Genomic DNA, 19,539 nt, shown 5'->3' with positions numbered 1-19,539 from the left:
AGTACACCATATTTTAATTCGGCCACCCACCCGTGGATATCAGCCGTCTGACCTCGCGAACAACTGATTTAATAAGAGGGCCTGATTCAGATATGCAGATTTACATCCCAAAAGGAGAGCGTCCCATGTGCTGCAACCAAGTGCACAAGGCATTCAACGCCAAACTTGGTCAGTATGGGGAAGTCAGTCCACAAATCCCATGCGGCAATACTGATATTTCAGTCCCACCCGGATGTAGTCCCTGACGAGTCCCTGAACAAGTCTGAGCGCTGTTCTGTCCAACCGGGGGGGGGGGGGGGGGGGGGGGGGATGAAATAAAAATTTTACTACAGAACAGACACATTTGCAATTTTAAAATTGTATGCGGTGGGAAAAGAAGCCCTCATTCACCTAAGCTAATTTTTACACCGGCTAGAAAGCACGAAACCAACAGGACAATGGTCACTTTTGTCTCTCAGGAGGCAACTGTGTACACTGTCCTAGTTTTTTTTGTTTTGTTTTTTAAACGCTTCTGGAATGGGAAGCTGCTCTGTGACTCCGCTGGCACACCGACCACGAGAGGCTTAAGCTTGGTTTGTTTTGGCTCAGCCCAGGTGGATGAGGGTCATCACAGTGGTGTAACCATGCAGCAGGTCATCTTTGATGTTATTATTACATTCCCGGAGTATAAAATTCCCAGTCACAATTCGGTCGCATCCGATTTCCCCGTGTCCAAAAAAGCCGAAGAGTGGAATGCTGGGGAAAAACTTGCGGAAGGCGTCTGCTTCAAGGTTCCGCTTGGTTTTGTAATGTTGGTATCCCCGGCCGACACAGGCGAACATGAAGCCGATGGTGTTGTGTTCAGGGATGCTTGCTGCCTTGAGGCGCTGCATTGCCGCTTCCGCTGTCTTCTCGTCGACTACATCCTGATCTAACAGAACGGTGGCACTCTGGATCTGGGGTCCGCTAAATGTCAAGCCGACAACGCCACAGGATTCGGAAGGCTGACTGTTACTGAAAGAGAGAGGGGTAAGAGAAGCCCCATGTTGGAAAGGTTTTTTCCCCCACCAGCAGACAACAGCACCAACAAAACTACATCCATTCTACAAAGCAAGAAAAGTAATATGGATTACTATTAACCCACAGAAACATGCACGCGGGACTTTATTACAGAACCGTGAGCGCTATTCCCCATGGATTGATTGGGCCCCACCGAGTCCAGCACTGGAGCAATCCCAGCGGTCTCTATAAATACCTTCTAGCCGTGCCCAAATAAAAAGCTGAATAATATCCGCTTTTATCCAGGCATGGCTATTTCGGTAGCTGAATCAAATTGTCTAATCTGTATTCAGCTGAATAAACATCCAAAAAAATACCGATATAGAAGAAAAAGAGTTGGATTTATACCCTGCCCTTCACTTGGAGTCTCAAAGCAGCTTACAATCTCCTTCAGCCAATTTGGTGTAGTGGTTAAGTGCACAGATTCTAATCTGGGAGAACCGGGTTTGATTCCCCACTCCTCCAGTTGCAGCTGCTGGATGACCTTGGGCAAGCCATAGTTCTGTCAGAACTGTTCTCTCAAGAGCAGTCCTTGAAAAGAGCAGTCCTCAGCCCCACCTACCTCACAGGGTGTCTGTTGTGGGGAGGGGAAGGGAAAGGAGTTTGTGAGCCGCTCTGATACTCTGAGTGAAGGGCGGTATATAAATCCAATCCCTTCTCTTCTTCTTCTTCCCCTCCTCTCCCCACAACAGACAGATAGGTGGGGCTGAGAGAGCTCTGAGAGAACAGCTCTGAAAGAACTGTGACTTACCCAAGATCACCCAGCTGGCTGCATGTGGAGGAGTGGGGGAATCAAACCCAGTTCTCCAGATTAAGAGTTCACTGCTCTTAACCACTACATCAAACTGGCTACTGAGTGCACACCCCAACCTCTTCTGCAGAAACTTCACCAGGGCAGCAAGGGAAAATAAGGCAGTGGAAGAACAGCCTCACGATCATGTCACTTTGCGATAAAGTTCTGACTTAACAATAATTCACCTGAAATGACACCTCCCTTTCCCCTGCTGCACTCTGCCTAGAGTAACTATATAGGGTCAGGGCCTTCTCATAGAAGGGACATGTCGTTCTGAAAGCAGTGCTCACAGGGCTCAAGGGACTGGAAGCCACCCAGAACTCAGCTAGCCTTCATTACCACGCCATCAGACTTTGGGGAATCCATGCACCTGGCACGGATACATGAGACCAAAAGGGAAGGAGGAAAACGGCTGCTTGATATGCCCAACACCGACTGGAGGAGGAAATAGTCCAGAGGTCAGGTGCCATACCCAGGCCGGCCAAAAAATACACAAGTCCCTAATGGCTAGAAAGCTCCAACCAGGCCACTAATGCAACGTAAGCAGCCTAGGTTTTAATGTGTTGTCGAAGGCTTTCACGGCCGGAGTTCATTAGTTGTTGTGGGTTTTCTGGGCTGTGTGGCCGTGGTCTTGGCACTGGAGGACCTGACGTTTTCCCAGCAGCTGTGACTGGCATCCTCAGAGGTATAACACAAAGATGGAGCGCCAGTTTGGTATAGTGGTTAAGTACACGGACTCTAATCTGGGAGAACCGGGTTTGATTCCCCACTCCTCCATTTGCACCTGCTGGATGACCTTGGGCAAGCCGTAGTTCTGATAAGAGCTGTTCTTGAAAAAGAGCAGTTTCTGTCAAGAGCTCTCTCAGCCCCACCTACCTCACACGGTGTCTGTTGTGGGGAGGGGAAGGGAAAGGAGTTTGTAAGCCGCTCTGAGACTCCTTTGGGTAGTGAAGGGCGGGGTATAAATCCTCTTCTACTCTCTGAGGAATTTCACATTACCCTTTTGAAGCCATTTTTGATCTGTCATGGAGTAAACCGGTATAGGGCTGCCATTTCACACACGGCTTTCCCCTTCTGGTAAAGAGCTGGATCTGAAGCGGTTTGCCATTTCAGACTGCACTGCTTTCCCCCACTTTTTCCCTGCCGTTTTTTCCCATGCGGGCGATCTCCAGTTTTTTTTTTTGAACATTCGCTTTATAGCACTATAGCACTATAGCAAAACACTCCAGGCATTTCAATGGGGTTGAAATGCTGTTGCATTATAGCGCTATAATGCCTGTGCTATAGCGCTATAACGCGAACGTAAAAAACCAAGTCAGAGATCGCCCACGCGGGTGAAAAACGGCGGGAAAAAGTGCATCGGAACCGGGAAAGGAAACTGAAGACTAATTGGAAGCGGTTGACAGGTAAAACGCTTCAGCCCCGTTTCCTAAATAGGACAGAAGTGTTTGTGTCTGAAATTACAAATATATTCCGGTAGGGAACTGGTTCTAAAATGGTTCTGTCTGAAATTACAGACCAGAAACCGTTTGGGAACCGTTCCTCTTCCGGATTATATCGTCTGTCTGAAATTCCTCCATGTGTCAAGGTGAGAAAACTGGTAGGCAGGTAATTTATATCTACTCAGGAAGGTTCCAAGACACTGAAAGGCTGGACAACACATCCAATGACCACGTCAGATTACACAGGGAAGCCATTGAAATTCATAAACAAAAACACAATTTCAACAGGAAAGAAGAGATAAGATTAGATAAGAGTAGAATTTCAACAGCCAATCCATATGCAAAAGAACCTCCTCAGGAAAGCTCCTCCATTAGCATGTTAACAGCCTAGGGAACTCATACAAGATATCAATTACCTGCCTACCAGTTTTCTTCTCACCTTGATACAGAGAGTACTCCCTCTTTCTGTGTTATACCTCTGAGGATGCCAGCCACAGCTGCTGACGAAACGTCCAGTCCTACAATGCCAAGACCACGGCCACACAGCCTGGAAAACCCACAACAATTAATAGCCTAGGTTTTGTTGTATTATTTAGAAAACTTACACACCACCTCTCCAGAGGATCTGCCCGACAGCACCAGAAACAACCCTAAACGACGACGCTGGATGGGGTCTCCCAAACGCAGTGGCAAGTCATAAGAACACAAGACAAGCTTGATACATTTAGAAAGGAGATCACACACCCCTTTCAAAAGATACCCACTTCTCCGAAGTCAGAGATGTAAAGCTATCCACGTGTCCCCCAGCCAAGATGATACTTTTTTCATTCAAGCGGTTGACTATCTGGTGCAGAAACCGCGTGGCTCCCGACTTCCAGGTGTTGTATCCAAACAGAAGGACCACTCTGAGATCTGGGTTGTTCTTCAGACCTGATCAGAAAGGGGGGGGGGGAGAGTTAACTCGTGTACTGCTGCCTTTTAGCCGGAATAACAAGATGGTCTCAGAAATTCTAACTCGGGCCTTGGATGGACTACACCAGCATATATATTCTGGGTTTAGATTATACCCTGCCTTTGCTGCCCCCCCACCCCCAGGCATGAGGGAACAGGCAACACAAAGCAGAAAGCCTCTTCAAAGACTCAGCACTGTTATGGCGGCCCCTAAGCCCTGCCTGACCTTGGGAGCCTACGCCACTAGAGGCTTCACACATTCGTTTAATTTATTTACGTTGTCGATAGTTTGCCCTTCTCACAGGCACCTAAAGCAGATTACACAGAGTGAGTCGGTACGATGAACGAAATGGGACATTCGATAACCAACGCATTAGGATATTAGAAGCCTGGACCACTAGAAAGGAAAAAGCAGCATTGTGTAAATATTAATGTGACACATTAAGTGGTACAAAAATTACATAATAGGAACCTACTTACTATAAGCTACAGAAGAAGAAAAGATTGGATTTCTTCTTCGAGCCAGTTTGGTGTAGTGGTTAAGTGCGTGGACTCTAATCTGGGAGAACCGGGTTTGATTCCCCAACTCCTCCACTTGCACCTGGCTGGATGACCTTGGGCAAGCCATAGTTTTGTGAGAGCTGTCCTTGAAAAAGAGCAGTTTCTGTCAGAGCTCTCTCAGCCCCACCCACCTTACAGGGTGTCTGTTGTGGGGAAGGGAAGGGAAAGGAGATTGCAAGCCGCTCTGAGACTTCTTTGGGCAGTGAAGGGCGGGGTATAAACCCAATCTCTTCTTCTTCTTTCTACCCTGCCCCTCACTCGAAGTCTCAGAGCGGTTTACAATCTCCTTTCCCTTCCCCTTCCCACAACAGACACCCTGTGAGGTAGGTGGGGCTGAGAGAGCTCTTTTGAGAACTGCTCTTGAGAGAACAGCTCCGAGAGAACTTGTGACCAATGCTCCCTCTAAGCTGTGGAGTCTTGTGAGCAAAAATTCTACTTTATGAGCTACTGGCATTAAAGATGTGAGCGAGCGATTTGGCTACTGCATAAATTGGTTTGCTCTGGAGCCCTCCTTCCTGAGCTAAGACAAAAACGTGTGAGCCGGAGGCTAAAAAAACTGTGAGCTAGCTCACACTAACTCAGCTTAGAGGGAACACTGCTTGTGACTGACCCACGGTCACACCAGCAGCTGCATGCGGAGGAGTGGGGAATCAAACCCGGTTCTCCCAGATTAGAGTCCGCACACTTAACCACTACACCAAACATGCTATACATAGCAGTACAGGCCACCATCTCTAATCCTTTATCCAAGTATGTCTGTGAACCATTTTCTACAGTGGAAACCCTGTTCCCTGCACAGAAAAGCCCTCCTGAATAGTTCAGTTTTGCATAATTTGTGGAAGGCCAGGAGAGCGGGAGCTTTCCACAAGGTGGGAGCAACAATGGAAAAAAGCACGTGTGCAGGAAGCCGTTCATTCTGCCCATCTACAGGCTGGCACCTGAAGGAGCCCCTGCTGATAATGAGCAAAATTGTCGCAGCAGAGCTCAGGGGAAGCGGCAGTCCGGTAAATAAGTAGGATCAAGGCCACGCGGGACATTATACATGACAGCCAATACCTTGGACTGAGCCCAGTAACAAATGGGCAGGCGATGGAGCGTCTGCGGAATGGGAGTCATAGACACGCTTCGTCTAGCTCCCGTTAATAGCCAAGCCTTGGCATTCTGGACCAGCTGGAGTCTCTGAATTGATTTTGAGGGGAGGCCAATGAACAGTGCATTACAGCAGTCCAATGCTCCCAATAAGCTGTGGAGTCTTGTGAGCAAAAAATTCTACTTTGTGAGCGACTGGCATTAAAGTTGTGAGCGGGCGACTGGGCTGCTGCCTAAATTAGTTTGCTCTGGAGCCCTCCTTCCTGAGCTAAGACAAAAATGTGTGAGCCGGAGGCTAAAAAACTGGGAGCTAGCTCACACTAACTCAGCTTAGAGGGAACACTGTAGCAGTCTCATCTCAATGTTGTTGTGGCACAGATCTAATTCCCTTTTGAAGCATGGACGGCTTCAAAAGGGAATTAGATAAGCATATGGAGCAGAGGTCCATCAGTGGCTGTTAGCCACAAGGTATAGATAGGGGCTCCGTGGCAAGTGATGCTCTGTCTTCTTGGTGCTTGGGGGGGGAGTCAACAGTGGGAGGGCTTCTAATGTGGACCTCCTAATGGCCCCACTGGTGGACCTCCTGATGGCACCTGGTATTTCTGGCCACTGTGTGACACAGAGTGTTGGACTGGACGGGCCTTTGGCCTGATCCAACATTGGCGTCTCTTATGTTCTTATCCAGGGGGCCAGGTCAGCCGTATCAATGTACGGGGCCGTCTTAGGGGCTAGGCTGTGTTGGCAGAAAGCCTTTGTTGCATCAACGTCCTTCTCTAGTAATAAAAGCTGGATCCTGTATGACCCCGAGGCTTTTTACTGAGCCTGCACAAGGCAGCCGAACTCCCTGTCTTAAGTGAGGAGAGCAATGTCCTTCAAGACCTCGACTTCCCCAACCAGCACTGCCTCTGCCTCTTCAGGGTTGAAACTTCAATTGGTTCACTTTTAGTTAACTTCAGCAGCCAGGCGGGGCAATTCAGGACCCCTACCACACCACCAGGAGATCTGGACAAGGAGATATTGAGCTGAGCATCACAGCCTGTAACGGCACGTTCTGTCTTATGCTGCACTTGGCAAAACCGACCAGTTGTTAATATTTTACATGCCGGAATGCATGAAAGCTGCTAGTACAGCAGATGGGCAGCTTCCTCTGTGGTCAGGTAAAAAACACTCTCCCGGAGCACCTCAGGTACACAGAGCCGGGAGGGAGGCTCCGAAAATGCCTCCCCAAGTCAAAAAGGACCCAGAAAAACAAGCTGGACTAGTTACTCTTCACGGGGTAGATGCCCCAAGTTGGAAAACAAACCTGTTACACCTTCATTTCCATTGCGTCTTCACCAAGAGAAGAAGAGGAAGAGGAGGAGATTGGATTTATACCCCGCCCTTCACTACCCAATGGTGTCTCAGAGCGGCTTACAAACTCCTCTCCCTTCCCCTCCCCACAACAGACACCCTGTGAGGTGGGTGGGGCTGAGAGAGCTCTTGACAGAAACGGCTCTTTTTCAAGAACAGCTCTTATCAGAGCTACGGCTTGCCCGAGGTCATCCGGCCAGGTGCGAGTGGAGGAGTGGGGAATCAAACCAGGTTCTCCCAGATTAGAGTCCGCGCACTTAACCACGACACCAAACTGGCTCCCCCCAAGGGGGGAGAAGGAATGGGCAATGGAAGAGACTCTTGTTTTTTTTTAAAGGAGAAAACTAGGTTTTTCTACCCTGCTTTTCTCTACCATAAGGAGTCTCAAAGCAGCTTACAATCAGCATTCCCTTCCTCTCCTCAGAACAGGCATCTTGTAAGGGAGGTGGGGCTGAGAGAATTTGAAGAGAACTGTGACTGGCCCAAGGTCACCCGGCAGGCTTCATGGGGAGGAGGGGTGGGGAATTAAAGCTGGTTCTCCAGATTAGAGTCCTGCTGCTCTTAACTACTACACCACACCGGCATTCTCCTGTCTCTCTCTCTCTCTCTTTTTAAAGACAAAAACAGATGGAAGTTAGGAGAAACAATATTTTGAACAAAACATCTGGGCGTTCTACGTAGATTGCCCCTAAGGTTCTGGAATAACCTTGACCCCCTGAAAAAATGCAGGGACAGAAATGATATCGCAGTAACCTCTTGTGGGATGAAGAGTTGCAGGGAAGGGGGGCTAACAGAACAATGCCGAGTCACGGGTCCTTGGAGACTGATTATAAAGCATTTCTCCGAGCGTAATCGGACTCCCATACAGGTCCTGGCAGAGGAGGCCCGGCAGCATAGAGCCAGACACAGCCCAGAAGGGGCTCCGAAGCAGTGTCTCACCCGACTTCCCCCTCTCAAGGCTGGACCGCCCTGTGCCCAGAGGATCCCCGACAAGCGCCTTGCCGATCTTGCTCGTGGGGGGAAAAGAAACCCAAAACTATGAAGGAATTGGCAGCTGTTCCCGATGTTGGGAACTGCTCTTGTGAAAAGGACACTTCTCTTGAATCGACCTCTGGGGGAAAAGAAGAGCATTTCTCTTCCCATCCTATCAGCAGCCGCCGAGGGAAAACGCCCCGAGAGGTTTCTGGGAACCGCTCCTTTGCCTTCTTTTCCTTAAGCAAAAGGAAGCCAGTTCTTTCAATCCTATCTCTGAGCGCTTGCGTTGGGCTGTTTTAGATATCAGGCAGCAACACACACACACACACGGGGGTTTGCTGCGAAGCATCCGTGAGGCAGAGCGCGACAGATGCCTTTAAACTTGCTTGATGCAGGCAGCCTTCTATGGGGAAACGTAAAAGGGTGCCGGGGGACCACTCCCGTCATGGCAGCCTCTGGCTTGCTGAGTCTGCTTGGGCTCCGCATTCCCCCAAGCCAAGCCACAACACACACCACGGACACACACGGAAAGGCTTAGAAATGAAACCTTGAAAAGTGTTTTCTTTCTCCTGACACACGTTCAGACTCAGGGACAGAAAGATATGACGTGATAGGAACGGCCTTCTGCCAGATCACACCTCGGGGTAGATAAGACCATCAGAAGAGCCCTGCTCGATCAGACCAGTGAGGGTCCACCTAGTCCAGCCTCCTGTCTCACACAGCGGCCAACCAGTTCCTCTGGAGGGGCAACAACAGGGCATAGAGGCCAACGCCTTCCCTGATAAGACCATCAGAAGAGCCCTGCTCGATCAGACCAGTGAGGGTCCACCTAGTCCAGCCTCCTGTCTCACACAGCGGCCAACCAGTTCCTCCGGAGGGCCAACAACAGGGCACAGAGGCCGAGGCCTTCATTAGAACATCAGAAGAGCCCAGCTGGGTAAGACCAGTGGTCCATCTAGTCCAGCATCCCGTCTCACAGAGTGGCCAACCAGTTCCTCAGGAATATCAACAACAGGGCATAGAGGCTGTGAGGCCTTCCTAAGAACATCAGACGAGCCCTTCTGGATCAGACCAGCGGTCCATCTAGCCCAGTATCCCGTCTCACACAGTGGCCAACCAGTTCTACTGGAGGGCCAGCAAGAGGGCAGAGAGGCTGAGGCCTTCATAAGAACATCAGAAGAGCCCTGCTGGATCAGACCAGTGGTCCACGTCGTCCAGCATCCTGTCTCACATATATACATATACCCATACACACACACACACACACACACACACACAACAAATATAAAAAGAGAAAGAGTGTGCAAGCGCCAGGGTGGTGCAGTGTTGGATTAGTACCTGGGAGACCTGGGTTCGAATCCCCACTTGTGCCACGGGAGCTCACTGGGCAACCTGGGCCAGCCACACTCTCTTAGCCTAATCTATTTCAGAGGGTAGTTGTGAGGATAAAATGGAGGAGAGAAGAATTATATCAGCCACTTTGGGTGCTGTCCGAGTGAATGGTGGGGGGTCAAATGAATTTTCTACATACACACGGCTTAAAAGAAGAAGAAGAGGAGATTGGATTTATACCCCGCCCTTCACTACCCAGAGGGGTCTCAGAGCGGCTTACAAACTCCTTCCCCTTCCCCTCCCCACAACAGACACCCTGTGAGGTGTGTGGGGCTGAGAGAACTCTGACACAAATTGCTCTTTTTCAAGGACAGCTGTGCCAGAGCTTGCGACTGACCCAAGGTCACATCAGCAGGTGCAAGTGGAGGAGTGGGGAATCAAACCCAGTTCTCCCAGATTAGAGTCCGCACACTTAACCACTACACCAAACACAAGTTTGGTAAGGTCCTCATCCACTACCGTAACATCTACTTCCCTGGCATTTTAACTCTACTCGCCTGCTTCAGCAAACTGGTTTTCATCAATGACCTTGGACTTCGGGTCTTTAAAAAAGTGGAAGGTCTGAATCTTCACTCCATCCATCTTGGGGAACAATAACGCAAAGCCCGCTTCACCATCTTCAACTTCCAGAGGCCGGCCGCTGCGAGATCCTGTTGGGGTGACTGAAAAGGGGAAATCTGTTTAACAGGTGAACTTTATTTTAAGACCTTTGGGGCTCCCAGCATGGCCCTCCGTATTGGCATGCAAAAAAACAAAAACCGCCACCGTTGCTTTGTTGTGTTTGTTTAATTACTTCAAAACTCGCCTCCTTTGTTGTGAATGGTATTTTTTAAAATGTCCCCATTTTGGCTAGCAGAACAAAATGACACAAAACTTCCGCCAGTCCACCCTGTTGAGGATAGGTTTTCGAGAATTGGGCAGCAGAAATTTTTAAAGAAAAACCATTTGATCTTACACTCTTGTGCATACTCACACCAGTCTGTGGAGCAGATGCCTTGCAAGCAAGAGTTCCGGGGTTTAAACCCTGGCCTCTCCTGTCTCAGTTAGCTGTGCTAGGGAGCACCCCTGCCCAAAAGCCCAGAGAGCAATCAGCACAGAACACGAGAGGTTACGCAGACCCAGGGTCTCATGACACACACCCACACCCACACTCAAATCTCGGAGATGAGCTAATAAAAATTTCACAGGCTGCAGCAAACCGTAGAGGAAGGCCCAACACGAGATGGACGGACTCCACCAAGGAAGCCACGGCCTTCAGTTTGCAAGACCCGAGCGAGGCTGTTTTGTAGGTCATGAGTCCACAGAGGCCCCCTATGTCAGAAGCCACTTGACAGTTAGCAAACACAGAGGGGTAGCAGTATGGCCATCGTATTACATACAGAAATACTGCAACAGTGCAACCAATATAAATACACTGCAGAATAATCACTCCATGATGTTTAATCTTATTCTTTTTCCAATCTAGACGTCATGATCAGCCCGATTTGATACATAGGCTATGTGCCGGTTATAAGCTATTCCAAAGTTGCTAGGAATTAGAGATATCCTTTTGGAAGGTGAATGAATAAGTGGAAGCAGAACTGATATTTGTATGAAAAAGAAATATCGAAACGAAACGGTTACTCTGGGGAAGTTCGTCCTCATCTGCATGACGTCTTGTATGTTCTTCTCATGATGCCTAGATTGGAAAAAGAATAAGACTAAACATCATAGAGTGATTATTCTGCAGAAGCCACTTGACGGCACGTCACACACGGGGACAGACACATTTGGAAAGAAAGAGCAGACAGATCAAAGGCAGCGCCTCCCAGGCAGGCCCCTTTCCTGCACTTTCCTTTTCATCCACGTTCACCGCGGTGTCCTCCAAGCCCTTCTGCACTGAAATCGAATTCAACCTTCTTTTAAAATCGAATTCAACCTTCTTTTAAATCCCCCCCCCAATTCTGCATCACATTCCCCCCCCCTTCCGTGGCCAGCCCCGGTTTCAGCCCGCTGTTGCCCCCCGGGGTTATCTGGATGCCGTTTTGCCGAGGACTCAAACTGCCTCGACTCGAACACTGAGAAAATCCAGAGTGGCGGGCAAATGCGGAAAGGGCTGCGCTGACTTCAGCAAAGGGAGCTATGTAGCATTTGGAGCACGCGGCAGAGGCCGCCTCCCATACTGTAGGTGGCAGCACAACAGAGAACAGAGGAGGAAGCGACCTTGACTTCTTGATATGCCTTTGAAAGCCTGATTCTCTGCACCTGGTTAGCAAAGTAACCCAGTGGGAGTGGGTCCTGGGACCTGGGTCTCCCAGAGCAGTCTGGAAAAGGCAGAGAGAGATTCTCGGGAGTGCGGCTAACCACAAGCATGCTTTGTATCTGGGGTTATTCCGAATGGGTTTTGTATATGCAGTTCCTCCCCAATTTCTGTCCTTGGTTCTGTGAGCTCTGCACCGGGGCTGGTGTTGTGAAAATAAGCGTTCAGTCATAACGTCAGGGCTATTTTGGGACAGGAATGTACAGGAACGGAGTTCCGGCTGGCTCCCGAGTTGGCCACGCCCAGCAGGAACTCATTAGCATAATAGGCCACACCCAACAGCAGAAATCCATTAGGATTGGCTACATTAGGGGTGTGTGGCCTAACATGCAAAGGAGTTCCTGCTACAAAAAAAGGCAACAAACAAGTTAAACAGAATAACAAGCAAAAGGTGGGTGTGGCTGGATAAGCACACTTCTGGTAACATGGGGTGTGGCCTAATGTGCTAATGAGACGTGGTGGCAGGGATGTGGCCTAATATGCTAATGAGTCTCTGGTGTTGGGCGTGGCCTATTATGCTAATGAGCTCCTGCTGGGCTTTTTCTACAAAAAGAGCCCTGCATAACGTTAACTGGGATACCCAGCCTGAAACCAAACTGGAGGCTGCAATCATGTTGGGAGTGTGCGCCAGGGCCGCTGAGCATGGACGATGATCGGGGTGTAAACCACAGTGGTCGGATCCCCATGTGGAGGGGCTGGTTCATCCCAAGTGCTCTGGAACACCGAGCTTGGGTGGCCCCACACAATTCTACGGGAGCTTCATTTCAATGAGGACCATTCCTTAACCGGCAAGACATCCAGATTTAAGTCACATACACATTTCTGTCTTCCTATAAAAGAAGGGAAGGAACAGCCCCAAGACGCAGCTGAAGTCAGGACATGTTCTTACCTACAGTCCCAGGCGTCACCAATCCAAGGACTTGGCATCGTTTGGGCAATAACTTCTCTAAAGCGATGGCTGTTTCTTTACTATTTCTTCTTCGAGCTGTAATTAAACGCAAGGTAATCTGTACATGTTGATGTTGCCGGGGGGGGGGGGGGGGGGGGAGACACGCACAACAGTACAAGCGGAAGATGCGGACAAGAAAACCAGAGGGCTGCTGTGCCTCAGAGTGCATTTACCCAGCCCCGGCCAGTATGTCGACTACATCCATTCCTGGATCAGTCAGATCTAGTCACAGTGATCCACGCCTTTGTTACATCCAGACCGGACTACTGCAATGTGCTTTACTTGGGGCTACCCTTGAAGACTGTTCAGAAATTGCAGCTAGTGTAGCATGCCTGCTGGTCAAGGCCAGCTATTGGGACTGTATGTCCCCAATATTACAGCAATTACACTGGCTACCGAGCCACCCCAAGCCCAATTCGATTTGCTGGTTTTGTCCCTTAAAGCTGCCTGACTTGGAACCAGGGCACCTGGAGGACGGTCTTCTCCAATTTGTTCCTGCCTGGGAATTAAGATCACGAGGAGATGTCCTCCTGTCTGTCCCACCAATTAAAGACCCGAAGGTCTCAGAGCGGTTTACAGGCAGGTTGCAAGTGCAATCTAATTCCCTTACCTAAGGCCACATAGTACAGGGGGTGGGGGTGCCTACCGGCAGGTTGTTATTCAGTGGGTACATAAGAGACAGCCTTTTCTGTGGCGGCCCCATCATTATGGAACAACCTCCCTTGGGAGGTGCACCTGGCCCCCTCATTGTTGATCTTTGGGAGGCAACTGAAGAAAGTTTTATTTAGGGCTGTATTTTGATTTAGCTCTCATTACTGGCAGTCCTAATTGGGAGTTTTTAATCCGTGGCCTTTACAGGTTTTATAATTGTTTTCATTACGTGTTTTATAATGTTTTATCTATGTTGTAAGCTGCCTTGAGTGCCGCAAGGGGGAAAGGTGGCGAATAAATGTTTCAAATCATAATAATAAGTCTTTGAGATATCTGAAAATTGGCTCCTTCCGCATGCTCAGAAGGCCCAGGTTAGCTGCAGGGCTCTGTTTTCCCACAGAAGCCTGCCAGGAACGGACACAGCCCCTATCTGGAGGTGTCCAAACGAGTCGGACGGGCGTCTGTTTCAGACGGGCGAAACAGACGTCACCTTATTGCAGGAGCTGTTTAACGTGATGCATTCTCACAGCTCCCTAAGAACACCACCCTAAACCACTGGAAAAGACTAACTCGCCAGGGGTCATTTGACGGAGTGTGGCCCCAAAACCTGGTCTTCCGCCTCCGTGTTTATGTCCACTGGTCACATTATGACTCTGCTTGCCTGTCAGAGTCCCGCAGCAATCAGTTCTCAACAACGTTCCTTAAAAAGGTTCAACTTTATTGAATACAGTAAGGGCAGGTCATCTGTGCACACATACTGTGTCAGAACTGATTGGAAGCATGGGAAATGGGGAGTTATACACAGGGGTCATTTCCTGCGGGAGCGCACAGGAGCGGAGCTCCGGCAGTAAAGAGCCCAGGGGGCAGGCACATGCAACAAGCCCCGCCCCCTGCTCCCAGCAGCCCTCAGTCAGAGCAAGAAGCAGCCAGGTAAGCTGCAGAGACCCCGCCCCCCCCCCGGTCCAAAACAGTCCAGTGGCACCTTTAAAGACCAAGTTTTATTCAGGTACAAGCTCTCCCTCCTCTGTGAGGACAGATCTGCACGCTTCCCCCCCCGATAGCTAGCAATCCAAAAGAGTCCAGTGGAGCCTGAGTGGTGGGTGTTGCCTTCTGACACACTTCCGGTGATGTCAGAGGGTGTGGCACATGCAAATAAGTTATGCTAATGAGCTGTGCTAATGAGCTCCTGCACCTCTTTTTCTACGAAATGACCCCTGGTTATACATAATTCAAACTGGGGTCCCCTGATGGAGTTAAGCCAATCGGGGAATAGGCGAAAGCGCACCCAGGCTAACGAGCCTGCGTTCCCAGGGAAAGCATCAGTAGCGAGGTACCAAGGTCACTGGCCTAAACTAGCAGATAAGACGAGGCGAGAAGAAACAAAAGCTAAGATTCCAGGATAACAGCAGACTATTCATCCACCTCCCCCCCTCCAGCTTCAATGGCAAAGTGATTTCAAGGGATGGCAGACTATTCATCCACCTCCCCCCCTCCACCTTCAATGGCAGCATCGCTGACATTGTCTCATCAAGTCCAAACCTCACAAAGTGATTTCAAGGGATGCTCACCTTTCTTTTGCCCACGGCAGTGCTCTTCGTGGCCGCTGAAAGTCTCTGCATCTGCTATATAAAACACCATCTGGGGCAGCACCTGGACTTTCTGCAAAATGAAAAAAAAAACCACCAAGCACAACAGACTGTGTGTCTGTGTGTGAGCGCACATTCACGAGCTTCACTTTCGGAGAAAAAGCAAGCACTGGGTGCATATGACAGGCCGCACTTTCAGTCCTACGCAAATGTATGCGCACAAGTGCCAATGTCCAATATATTCGGCCTAGCCCAGAACGGGTCAGCCCCACCCTTTAGGAACACCCCTCCCGGGGGAAGACAGATGAAACCCTTCCGGAGTCGACACAGCCTGTCTCCCATTCCAAGGCTCAAGACCTCTCGGCTGTGACGTCCTATCACTATGCACAGTCATCGAAACAGAAGGATCGTTCTTTCCCTTTTGAAAGCTGCGTCCATAACAGCAGCGGCGGCTTAGGTTACCTGTGCCGCTCAGAGAAGGGCTTCTAATTGCCACCTCACATTCACACAACCGACTTTTCAAAACCCCTCTGGACTTGGGAGCCCTGCCCGAGCCATTTCTTTATAAAACTGACGCAAGTCTTCCATTTCACTGAAAAACATTGTCAGTCTCGATGCATCTTGGGGGAAACAAGAATCCACAGTCTTTAGCGCCACGCTGCTGGGTCATCGACACCCAATACAGCTGGGAAAACTCCAGAACACTCCACTGGGCGCTTGCCTTTCACGCCACTCAAAACAAAAGGGCCAAAGTCCAGCATCAGCAGCATGCCGGCACGTCACGTGACCACGCCGGGACGAGGCTACCAAAAGTGCATCTCAGTAGCCTCCCGCACTACAGAGGAGAAGGGCCCAACCCACCAAGAAGTTCCCCTTCAGGAGCCTTGCTGAAGTTAATAGGGCTTGGCTGGTCCCAACAGGGTTTGCATGCCGGAGACGAAGATTACAGAACAAACCGATGAAACACATTAAGGTTGGCAGACTCAGTCAGGAAGGGGCTCATGCCTCATCAGTTACCGTTCCTTCCACCTCACGGGTCCAAAGCTCATATGCTGCAAATCCATAAGCGCTTTCTACAGACTTCTCTGCCTGGCCTCATACCAGCAAGTTGCGCAATAATGTACGTTTCTGTATCCTAAAACAAAACGCACAGCGACCTCCACCAACCTCCTGCAACGGTCAAGGAATGATTTTAAAATGTCTCGAAACACCCATGTGATTTCTAAGGCTGCAAAATCCACTGGTTAGATGGGCAGATCAAAAACCTTAAGTGCGACCGGTTCACTGGGTAACACATTTTAACATCAACCTTTGCTTTTAACTATAAATACTAATTAGAAACACGGCCAAGGATGACAGAGGAGGCACTATCTGTCTTCTAGAATCAAAAGAGCTCTTTTAATCAAAGCAACTAGTTTACTGGCAAATTTAGGCAGCTCCGATTTTTAAAAAATCAAATGAAATTATTACAAGTTAGCCAGCTATTTAAAAATGAATTTAAAAACCACCCTGGACAATTACCAAAGCTACCGAATACTTTCAAATATGCTCTGATACTGCCCATACACTTACTTCAAGCTCCTCTTCTAACACCTGGACCAGAGCGTGATTATTGGATGAACATGATTCAGCTGTAGAGATCCAGGCGAAACTCTGCCGATTCCTCAGCAACCGACGGGAACACTCTCTCCATAACCGGCACACACTGAAACACAAAGGAAGCAGCACCGCTCTGAACAGATACGACCCGAAGTAGCAACCCTTAGCTTTCATACCGCACTTGTGTGTTCAAAGTGCATCATTCATGCTATCTTCTTGTGATCCTTGTAGGGAGGCTGTCGGTCAGTGTATCAGTCCTATATACCTGTGCGTTTTGTCTGAGAATCAAGAGCCTACCTAAGGCCATCCAGAAAGAAAGCGGCAAGAGGAGATTCAAACCGACAATCTCCGTCGCTGCTTGTTCTTTTTGTCCCTGGACATCGCCAGTGACTGGGCTTCCTGTTTCTCCTCACTGGGTCCCTTCCTGGGCTCGCATGCGATTCACAGCCCTTATCAGCTAGCTCTCCACGTGCAAGCCCAGGAAGGGACCCAGTGTTCTCTAATGTTCCCAATGTTCTGAAGATAAACAAGTGTAATTACTGACACCACTGAGAGATGCACTGAGTCAAATGATGCCTGTATGATGTTAATTGCTTGGTACCAATTGGAGACTCTTTAATGTGTAAACTATACGTGTTGTCATTTGGGGTATAAGACCTTCTGCCTTTCCTGGTTATGGCAGAATACAGCTTTGGAATGGCTGACGTGCAAAGGTACTCAGCCCTGAATTCCCTGTTTTAAATGCATTAAACAGATATTCATCTAACTTGTTGTACTCCGACTGTGTGTTTCCAATTTGGCAACGGGAGCACGCAGGCACAGATTTGTGCATCAGAACCTCTCCCAATCACATGCCTTGTAGCCGTGGGGGGGGGGAGAGTAAATTATCTGGATTAAAAAAGCTTCCACAACTCCCACCGTCAGAGTCTCCGAGGCATTTGTGGCAGAGCTCCTGTACAGGAAGTTAAGTAACCCTGTACCCCACTACAGCGAATCCTTTACTTCTTTCTAGGCAACGGTTAACCGTGCCATGTTTCTTCAGTTCTCTCTGTCGCTTTCAGTTCGGCCATAGTTAACTCAGTAATACCTGTGGCACAAGCCCACCTTCGTCACCAACCACAGAACACGCCTGAGGAGCACTGGGGGCCACAGTATACGGAGAGAATAACATTTTGCACGCAGAAGGCCCCACAAAGGACTGCAAGATGGCTAGACGGCCACCTGTCAGCGATGCGGATTCTGTGAACTGAGGCAGATCATGAGAAGGGAGGGCAGGGAGGGTCGCCTCAGTGCTTAGTTCTCGTGGCCCTTTTTTACACACCCAGGGAAAGGCCGATCACCACTTTGGGGTCAGGAAGCCATTTTTCTCCAGGCCGGTTTGGCTGGAGATCCTGGAGGTTTTTTTGGTCATCTTCTGGGCATGGATCAGGGGTCACTGGGGGTGTGTGTGTGGGAGATATTTATGAACTTCCTGCATTGTGCAGGGGGGTTGGACTAGATGACCCTGGAGGTCCCTTCCAACTCTATGATTCTAAGTATTGGGAAAGGCCCTTTTTTTTGCCCGAGGAACCCAGTGAGAGCCACTGCGTGGGCCAGCCACATTCTCTCAGCCTGACCTACCTACCTCTCCAAATTGTTGTGAAGATACAACAAAGGAGGGGAGAACTGGGTGCCCTGAGGCCAACCGCTCTGCAACAGCCTCATCTCCCCGGCAAGGGCCCTGGTAGCCCTAGAACACCTATCTAGGACTACCAGGCTCAAATCCCCACTTTCCTGCCAGGTGCATCCGGTGATCTCGGGTCAGGCATTTCCTCTCCGCCCCAGCCGACCTCACAGGGTCGCTGCAAGCAGGGAAAGCGGACATCACATGCACAGGAAACAACATTATACAAACACGACAGAGAGGCCACTTCCTGTACAGCTGCTAACCTCCCGGTGGGGTCTGGTGATCTCCTGACAGCCGGCCCAGGCCGGGAGGACGGGATAGAAATCTAATAAATAAACTGATCTCCAGACGACCGAGCTCAGTTCCCCTGGAGGAAAGGGCACCTTTGCCAGGCACCCCCTCTGCTGATCTCCCTCCCCAAAGCTCCAGGGATTTCCCAAACTGCAGCTGGCAGGGTCACCAACTCTGGCTTTGGAAATTCCTGGAGCTCCGGAGGAGCAGTACCCGGGGAGAAACATTTCTCTTACGGTCTATATAATTTTCTCAGGGGAACTGATTTCTTCTCTCACCTGGAGATCAGGTATGACTCTTGGAAAGTTCCAGCCCCCACCTGGAGGCTGGCAACGTGACGCTCCTGGCTCGGTAAAGGCAGCAACCATGCCTCTCCAGAGCAAAACCTGGAGAACGGAACTCAGAGTGGGATGGGGGGGCGTAAGGTTACCAGCGCCAGGCTGGGAAACTCCTGGAGATTTAGGGGCGGAGCCTGGGCATGTGGCAAGGACCTCAGTGGGACACAACGTCACAGACAGGGTTGCCAAACTCCAGGTAGTGGCTGGAGATCTCCAGGGATTACAACCAGTGTTCCCTCAGAGCTGAGTCAGTGTGAGCTAGCTGAACAGTTTTTTAGCCTCCGGCTCACACCCTTTTTGTCTCAGCTCAGGAAGGAGGGCTCCGGAGTGAACTCATTTATGCAGTAGCCCAATCGCTCGGTCACAGCTTTAATGCCCGGAGCTCACCAAGTAGGATTTTCTGCTCGCAGGAACCCTACAGCTTAGGGGGAGCATTGATTACAACTGACCTCCAGGTCAATGTTCCCTCTAAGCTGTGGAGCCTTGTGAGCAACAATTCTACTTTGTGAGCGACTGGCATTAAAGTTGTGAGCGAGCGGTTTGGCTACTGCATAAATTAGCTTGCTCTG

The 19,539-nt window shown here is 49.8% G+C and overlaps 1 protein-coding gene across 1 annotated transcript in view; it reads right to left on the bottom strand.

The window, feature by feature from the left end:
- Positions 1-303: 303 nt before the first annotated feature.
- FBXO22 (F-box protein 22) overlaps positions 304-19,539 on the bottom strand; it is a 19,764-nt gene continuing 528 nt past the window's right edge. The window contains exons 2-7 of the mRNA XM_015409613.1: positions 16,649-16,781; positions 15,059-15,149; positions 12,780-12,875; positions 10,089-10,253; positions 4,038-4,203; positions 304-993 (exon numbers count right to left, since the gene is read on the bottom strand). Coding sequence (XP_015265099.1) covers positions 585-993; positions 4,038-4,203; positions 10,089-10,253; positions 12,780-12,875; positions 15,059-15,149; positions 16,649-16,781 — 1,060 coding nt within the window. The 3' untranslated portion in view covers positions 304-584. The remainder of the gene's footprint in view (positions 994-4,037; positions 4,204-10,088; positions 10,254-12,779; positions 12,876-15,058; positions 15,150-16,648; positions 16,782-19,539) is intronic.

The sequence above is a fragment of the Gekko japonicus genome, unplaced genomic scaffold (assembly GCF_001447785.1).
Source record: "Gekko japonicus isolate JY-2015 unplaced genomic scaffold, Gekko_japonicus_V1.1 scaffold2393, whole genome shotgun sequence".
NCBI lineage: Eukaryota > Metazoa > Chordata > Lepidosauria > Squamata > Gekkonidae > Gekko > Gekko japonicus.
The sequence above is the reverse complement of the archived record's forward strand: the minus strand, read 5'-3'. Positions and strand labels throughout refer to the sequence as shown.